The sequence below is a fragment of the Accipiter gentilis genome, chromosome 13 (assembly GCF_929443795.1).
Source record: "Accipiter gentilis chromosome 13, bAccGen1.1, whole genome shotgun sequence".
NCBI classification, from domain to species: domain Eukaryota; kingdom Metazoa; phylum Chordata; class Aves; order Accipitriformes; family Accipitridae; genus Astur; species Astur gentilis.
This window is the reverse complement of record NC_064892.1, coordinates 6847045-6855000: the sequence shown is the minus strand read 5'-3', so window position 1 is coordinate 6855000 and position 7956 is coordinate 6847045. Positions and strand designations below refer to the sequence as shown.

Sequence of the window (7956 nt, the reverse complement as noted above, 5' to 3'; positions counted from 1 at the left end):
ACCATATGAATTAACTTATAATATTGCAAAGCGCTGGGGGAATAACAAAAGCAGGATCGTTTTAATTAGTGAATCAGGGTCAAACGAACAGGCTGTTCCGCAAATCTCCCAAACTTTCCACTTTTTGAACGTAATTCCAAGGGGAAGGCTGATCTGGAAGGCATTTACTCAGGAGCTATTGTTATTCTCACAATTAAAGAGTGCAACCAACCAACCACTCTGGAGGAAAAGAGAGATATATACATATATATACATACTTCATACATACATATACTGCATATATATGCACACAGACATAGAAAACGAGCCGGGGTTTGCCACCTCAGTAAGGTGACGGGCTCCGTTTCATTGCCTTGGAGATATTCACGTTGCGATGCTCGCAATTCCCTTGCTAAAAGGATGGACCGTTCCATCCCGCTCCCGTTTCCCTGCTGCATGTAAACTCCCGTGCAGAGGTTTGCCGGATTTACATTTGAAAACACCATTTTCGGGCACTAAAAAGAGGAAAAGCCGTTCAGAGGAAAGAAAAAAAAAAAAGTGTTAGGTTTTAGTCAGCAATCACTGGGAACCCCCGCGAAAAATACTCCAGGAATAAAGCAGAAATATGGCTCAGATAGGTGAACAAATTACACGGGTTTAAGTGGCGAAGCTCTTAGGCTAACCAGATAAAGTGGTCAGGCAACTTTCCACTCTGAAAACGTTACTGGAAACCGATGAAATGCTTTGAACGCTCTCAGTGTATTCAGTGAGCTCTGTTCTGCTGGTCCATGAATGCCTTTTTTTTTTTTTTTTTTTTTTTTTTAAGATAATACGACAACTTGGTTTTCTTTTTTTTTTTTTATCTTCTTTCCTATTCACGATTAAAAATGTGATAAATCAGGGTTTTGGCTCTGAATAACAATGGCTTGATTTAGATTTCCTAGTAAATCTATTCAAAAGTGAAACAAAGACAGCCTTTAGAGGATACCTTACACCTCACCTGGACCAGGCACGTAAGGGCAATTCAGATAAAAATCTTGTTAGCAATTCAACAAGAAATAGAGGATTTTCTCTTTTCCCTGCTTCAGGCTTTATTTAAACTCTTTGTTCAAAAATGAACAGAGTGGTAGTCGGAATCTAATTTACAGATATAGTTTAGACGTCTAACTTTAAATTAGAAGGTCACACAAGAAAACCATTTACACGTAAATGTTAAAACCAATACTTAATCTTTTTTTTTACTTTATATTACATAAAGCCAAAATGAAACTAAATACATGTTAGCCAGCTTCATTCACAAACATTAGTCAAAATATACACATTACAAAAGTAAACCAAAAAAGAACTCTAAACTGATGAAGGATTTTTTTTTTTCTCTAAAATTTGTTGGGTGGTTTGTTTTTTTTAACCGCCATTTGCAATTGAATTGCAGTCGCTCTAAAATAAGCTAAACAGGTAGGGTACTCCAAAACACATGTGAAACACTTCATGTTGGTGGGGGAAGACGGATTTTCTTTTAAATGAGAATACTCTTCTGCCAAAGCAAAGCTCTGTTTCAGTTCAGCTAAATAATAAATAGATAATTATCACTCAGACAAAAAAGTCTGATTTAACCTTAGATAATATTGCGATCCCCGAGCGGTCCCGCAATATTTTTATTCCCTTTGAAAGGCATTCCTTTTTTTTTTTTTTTTTTTTTTTTTTCAGGTTAAAACTGAATCGACCGTGGGCGAAGTAAGGAACAGAGTTTTCAATCCGAGACCTAACGTTTCCACAGAGATATACAAATTTACAGTCTGAGGGTGAGACTTAATTAGTGGGGGGGAGGGGGGGGGGAACGACACACACAGACGGGGACCGAGAGTCACGCGTCTTGCCTCCCGTGGAAATCACCACCCGCGCTTGTCAGCGCCCCGTAGCAGCGGACGGCGGGCACCCACTCGGGACGGGCCGGGCAGCACCCCACACCGCCGGCTCTTTCTTTGCGTGGATCCTGCTCCCGCTGGCCCACGAGGGGCTACGCACCAAGCACTCCTTTACCGGGGCCGCCCCTCGCCCTGCCCGGACCTCTGCCCCCCCCATCCCATCGCAGCTTTTCGGCGGCGGCGGTGCTGCAGCGGGACTTCTCCGAGTCCAGCACCGCGCGGGGCGTGGGGAGCGGAGGGAGGGCGAAGGAGCCGGCGGCCGGAGAAAGGGCAGCGCGGCGAGGGGGAGCTCCCCGTCTCTGTCCCGAATTAGCACTTTGGGGGGAAGGAGGGGGGGGCAGGGCGGGTCGGTTCTTTTTTTTTTCTTTTTTTTTTTTCCTTTTTTCCCCTTTTTGTTTTTTTGGTTTTTTTTTTTGTTTTTGTTTTTTCCTTCCCCCCCCCCCCCCCGCCCCCCTTCTTCTTTTTCAGCTCGGCTATCTGCAAAGACCGCATGCAACACACACAAGCTCTACGCGCGGCGGCGGGACGCCACACGCCTCCCTCGGCGGGCGACGCGCAACAGGTCGGCGGCGGCGGCCCCGCCGCCTGCCCCGGCCCCCCCCCCCCTTCCCCTTCCACCCCCCTCCCCGGCCGCACGTCCGCCCCGGCACCCATCCGGCCGGGCGCCGGGGGCTCGGCGCGGGCATCCTCCGGCCGCGGGTCATAGGGCCGCGGCGTAGGCTGCGGGGTAAGGGTCCAGCTGGGGCTTGCCCATGCCCGGCAGGAGGATGTAGGCCAGCGGCGGCTGCAGCCCCGGGCCGGGCCAGGCGCTGCAGTTGCAGGGGATCATGTAGCCCGGGTTACCGGGCGACGGGTGCGAGTGCGTGTGCCCCCCGGCGGCGGCGGCCGCGGCGGCGGCGGCGGCGGCGGCGGCCCCGTGGAAGGCGCCCGCCCCGCCGGCGCCGGGGTAGCCCAGCGAGGAGGCGTAGGGCAGCCCCGAGCCCGAGGAAGAGGAGGAGGAGGAGGAGATCTCGGCCATTTTGGAGCCCAGGTCCAGCAGGGAGTAGGGGCTGCTGGCGGCGGCGGCGGCGGCCGCGGCGGCGGCGGCGGCGGCCGACTGGGGGAAGAAGACGCGGGCGGCGGCGGCGGCGGCGGCGGCCGCCGCTTTCTCGGGGTTGGCCAGCAGCGAGTCGGGCACCAGCCCGCCGGCCGCCCCGCCGTGCAGCCCGCCCGCCTTCAGCCCGTGCGGGTGCTCGTGGTCCGCCACGCCGCCCAGCCCGTAGGGCACGGGGAAGGCGAACTTGTCCTTCTTGAGCAGCGTCTTGGGCTTCCGCCGGGGCCGGTACTTGTAGTCGGGGTGCTCCTTCATGTGCATGGCCCGCAGCCGCTTGGCCTCGTCGATGAAGGGCCGCTTCTCCGACTCGGTCAGCAGCTTCCACTCGGCGCCCAGGCGCTTGCTGATCTCCGAGTTGTGCATCTTGGGGTTCTCCTGGGCCATCTTGCGCCGCTGCGCCCGCGACCACACCATGAAGGCGTTCATCGGCCTCTTGACGTGATCCACCGGCTTGGACATGGTGTCCCCCCGCCGCCCCGGCGAGCCGCCGCCCGCCCCGCGCCGGCGGCCGCCGCCGCCGCCGCCGCCGCCGCCTCCTCCTCCTCCTCCTCCTCCGGGCGCCTCTCCCGCCGCCTCCTCCTCGTCCTCCTCCTCCGCGCCCCCGCCGCGCTCCGCTCCTCCAAAAGCAATCTCGGCGGGTGCCCCGGCGCGGCGGTCCCGGTCCCGGCTCCGGCTCCGGCGGGTGCGGGGCGGCGGCCCCCGGCGGCCCCGCTCCGGGCGCGGGGCGCTGCCGAGCGGCGGCGGCGGCGGTGGTGGTGCCTCCCCGTCAGGGCGCTGCGGCGGGCGGGACGGGCGGCGCTCCCCGCCCGGGCCGCGGAGCCTCTCTCCGCGCCGCCGACCTCCGGGCCAGGGCTCTTCCTCGGGGCTCCTCGGAGTCCAAGGCGGGACCGCAGGGAAGTCTCGACGGCGAGGGCGGGAGCCGGCGGCGGGCGTAGGGGTGCGGGGAGGGGGGGTGGGGGGGTGCGCGGTCCTGGCTCCGCGATGCTCCTCGGCGGTCTCCGGTGCGGCGGCGAGCCCCGGACGGGGCGGCGGTCAGAGCCCGCCCGGTGCCATCGCCGCCCGCCGAGCTCGGGGGGGTGAGGGGGGGCAGCCCGCCGCGGCGAGGCTCGGCGCGGTGCGGGGCGGTGCGGGACGGGGTCCGCGGCGGCTCGGGCGCTGCGGGGAGGCCCCGGGGGCGCGGGCCGCCCCGCTCACAGCCGCCCCGCTCCGCCCGCGGGGGCGCGGCGAGCCGCCCGCTCCTCGCACATACTCGCCGGCCGCCGGTCGCAAGCGGCCGCCGGGCGCCGCGGCCTCCCGGTCGGTTCCCGCCGGCGGACAAACTTCGCCAAGTTTCGGGCGGGCTGCGGGGCGCTCCGCCTGCCGCGCGGCTCCCCCTTCTCCGGCAGCCGCCAGGTCTCTCTGGGTTTTCTTGGCCGCCGACTCGGAGGGGCGGCGGGGCGGGTGGGAGCGGCGGGGGGCGGAGGGAGGAGGAGGAGGAGGAGGAGGCGGCGGCAGAGGAGGCGGCGGCGGCGGCGGCGGGGGGTGGGGTGGGGTGGGGGGTGTGTGTGTGTGTGGGGGGGGTGTTCCCAATTAAAATACTCGGCGGTCCGCTCCCGGCGGGCAGCCGACCCGGTTATAAAGTCCGCGGTGGGGTTCGCAGCCGGCGCAGTCGCCCCCTCCTCGTCTCGCCCCGTCGGCGCGGCGGCAGGTAACGCGCGCGCTCTGCATGCCTCCGCGCCGCGCCGCGCCGCCCCTCGAGGTTCGCAGGCGGCCTGCCCGCGCCGCGCGCGCCGCGGGCAGGGCGGGCAGGGGGCGGGGCCGCCGAGCCGGGAGGGGGGCGGGGCCGACGCTTGCCCCGCCCCTCCCTCCCCTTTCGCGTCCCGGTGGGTCGGGGAAAGGGGTGGGGGGGGGTAGGCGGACACGGGTGTGGCGCATGCGCCCTGCGCCCCCCCCGCCGCCCCGCCCGCCGCCGGTGCCCGGCGCTGCCCCCGCGCGCTGCCCGCGACCGTGGGGGCGGGGGGAGCGCCCCGCCCTGTTTTGGGGTGTTTTTTTGGGGTGGGGGTTTTCGCTGCCGGCCGAGGGGCAGAGCCCGCCGCCTCGGAGAGCATCCCCACGGCCCGGGTCAGCGGCGCGCAACCCAGCGGCGCCCCGGGAAGTTCCACTCGTGTTTTCCTGGCCGCTGGGTACGGCGCTTCGCGCTGCCCGGCCGTGTCCCTCAGCGGCTGCCTGTCAGTCAGGGTGAACTTGCTCGCCTTGTTCGTACTTCGGCGGCTCGGCTTTGACTTACCCCTGTGGTATGTGGAAGTGCCGACTCCAATAAACCATTAACCCTTTCCCCTGCTCTGCGGCAGGCTGGGCTCTGCCCGGGACGGCTCCGCCGCCCTCCCGCTTGTCAGCTGAAGCCGTGAGCCGGGGTTCCCGGGGGCGATGCCCCCTCCGGGACCGCCAACGAGCCCCCCGCCCCGGGGGCCGGCGGAACGGACGGGACGCGACGGGACGGGACGGGACGGTGCGTGGCCGCAGGGACTCGCTGGCCACCCCGCCCGTCGCCGCCTCGCCCGGGCTCCTCTGCCCGGAGCCCTCTCTCCATCCTTCGGCCGGCGGCCTCCCTCGCCTTCCTGCCCGGCCGCAAGGCACCTCCGCCCGCCCCCGGCCCCCCTGCCCGCCCCCGGCCCCCCTGCCTCCCGCAGCTGTCGAGGCGTTGGGAAAGAACCCCGGCGCTGGCCGGCCCCCTCCCCGCCTGCGAGTCCCGGCCGGAGCGCTCCGGCGAGGACCGAGTAGCTCCTCTATAGACCGCACCTTCTGCCGCTTCGTCTTTTCCCACCCATTTTACTACTTCAAGGCAATTCTCTCGGTCGCCAAAGCCACCGTGCCGACGTTTGACCTCCTACAATCCGTTTAGCCGTGAACAACCAACCAACCAACAAAAGTTCCCATCGGTTGTCAGAAAGCGGGGAGATGAAGGTATCCGCCGGCTTGGCGGGGAAGTGGCACTTTCTGGCAGGTGGGAGCCCTCCCCAGAGGGGCTGAACCCGCGGCGGGTCCCCCCCCTCCCCGGAGGTCGGGCAGGTTATCGGCCCACCGGCCGGCAGTGTCCCGCTTTGAGGCGAGCGGCCGGTGTTTTCAACTGCGTAAAAATCCTCTCCTTTGCTGGGGGAAGCCGATTGCCTCCGTTCGCTCCTTCCCACGTAACGTGAATGGCGTTTGACTTCTAAGAGGCGAGGACTAATCCCCTGGCTCTCCCCGCACAGGTCGGATGCCGGCGCGATCGACCTCCCCACGCATCGTGGGTGCCGGCGGGACGGCGCCCGGACTCATTCGGTTCGGGGGAAGGCGGGAGCGCGGTTTGTACGTCCCCAGCCGCCGCCATGCGCAGGGTGAGGACCAGTAACATCCACTGGTGGGTGCTGGGGGGGGGGGGGGGGGGGAGAAGCAGCAGCGGCGGCCTGTTGCCACCACCGACGGCACCCCCGGCTCCCCCGGGGAGCGGCGCGGGGAGTAGTGAGGGCTCAGCCCCCGAGTGGGCTCGGCTCCGGCGAGGCTCTTTTCCCCGCTCTTCACGCCAGCCACGCTGCTTCCCTCACGACCCCCACTCCCCCCGCCTGTGCCCCTGCACCCCTCGGTGAGGCGCGATGGAGGAGGGACGGCGACGGGCCGCTGTCGCGACAGAGCCGCGTGAAGCGCTCAAGGAGGGCACATGGGGTAAGCCCCCGGCAGGGAGTTCTTGCAGAGACGGACACCCCCCCCCCCACCCCCCCCCCCCCACGAACTCTCCGCCCGTGGGTACCGCCGCGCCGAGGCTGCTGCTGGAACCCGCTGGGCTGCAGCTCGGGCTCTGCGGGCAGGAGAAAGGGCAAGGCAAGGTGCAGGCAGCCCGGGCAGCTCTTCCACAGAAAGTGCGTGGGGAAGGGCTCTACGCCACGGCCACGGGTGTCGGCACAGGCTGCGGGGAGGTTCCTAGGGTGAGTGGTCACCGTTTGCAGTTGTCCGAGGACGGCACAACCACCCGCTCGCAGGTCCGTACTGGTGATCCGAGCTTAAGAAGGAGAAGCACTTGGGTCACTTCCAGCGGAGAAGATGCCTCAACTTCATGGACGGCTGTCCTCAAAAAATGTCGCCATTTGCAAACCCGTGACTTCATCTGCGCATGTTTCTGATTACGTTCAGTCCTCCAAATAGTGAAAACGGTAATAGAATTTATTGGTCATAAATTACCGTACAGGAATCTTTCACAGGCTGAAATCTATAAATGGCTCAGTTCTGGCTCAAGTATATTTTTCTGGTTGCAAACGAAACACTGTATTCGAAGGTCTCGTTTCCAAAGTGCTCCCCCCCCCGCCCCCAAACCCTTGCGGTAACCACTGGCTACCAAAACACACACACGGGCTTATTCCAGCGATGCTTGTAGGAATCTTGCTTTCGAGAGGGTTTGCACAAAGTGATGGAAACTCTTCCCAGTTCCGCTTGGAGTTGGGCTCGGCTTAGGAGCGACCGGAGGGTCCCGGGTCTCCCCCCGGTTTGTGGCAGCCCGGGGGGGTTGGGGGGGAGGGTGGAGGGGGGAGACTGTTCTTCCCGCGGGGAGATCCGCAGCCGCGGTGGGGAGCGGAGCGGCTGCCCGCACAGCCTTCAAATCCCCAAACACAAAAAAAGGGAAGGCTTTATCGGAGTTTAGTTACTTATCTGGATTTTTGTTAACCCGCTACTGTGATCTCGGCGTAGTTGTGCGAGTGTGTTAATTGTTCTGATAATGTGTTGTTATCGATACAATAACAATACAATCGTGTATAATGTGATTTACTTGCCTTTGACCTGTCAATTCCTGACGCATGCAAATTCAAGGGCGCGATCTTTCCTTCTGCTATCGGGGGGGGGAAAAACCAAACCCGAGCAGATGCATTATCACACGGAGGCTAAACAAGAATTTCCAGAATGCAGTGCTGTATTCCACCAAGCGCGATCAAAGCGCTTTTAAAAATATTA

General features: G+C 62.6%; 1 protein-coding gene across 1 annotated transcript; it reads right to left on the bottom strand.

Moving 5' to 3' along the window:
* Positions 1–2359: 2359 nt before the first annotated feature.
* Positions 2360–3694, bottom strand: SOX21 (SRY-box transcription factor 21). The gene has a single exon (XM_049816009.1). It carries the CDS (start codon positions 3454–3456, stop codon positions 2605–2607), a length of 852 nt encoding a protein of 283 aa, XP_049671966.1. The 5' UTR covers positions 3457–3694; the 3' UTR covers positions 2360–2604.
* Positions 3695–7956: the final 4262 nt, after the last annotated feature.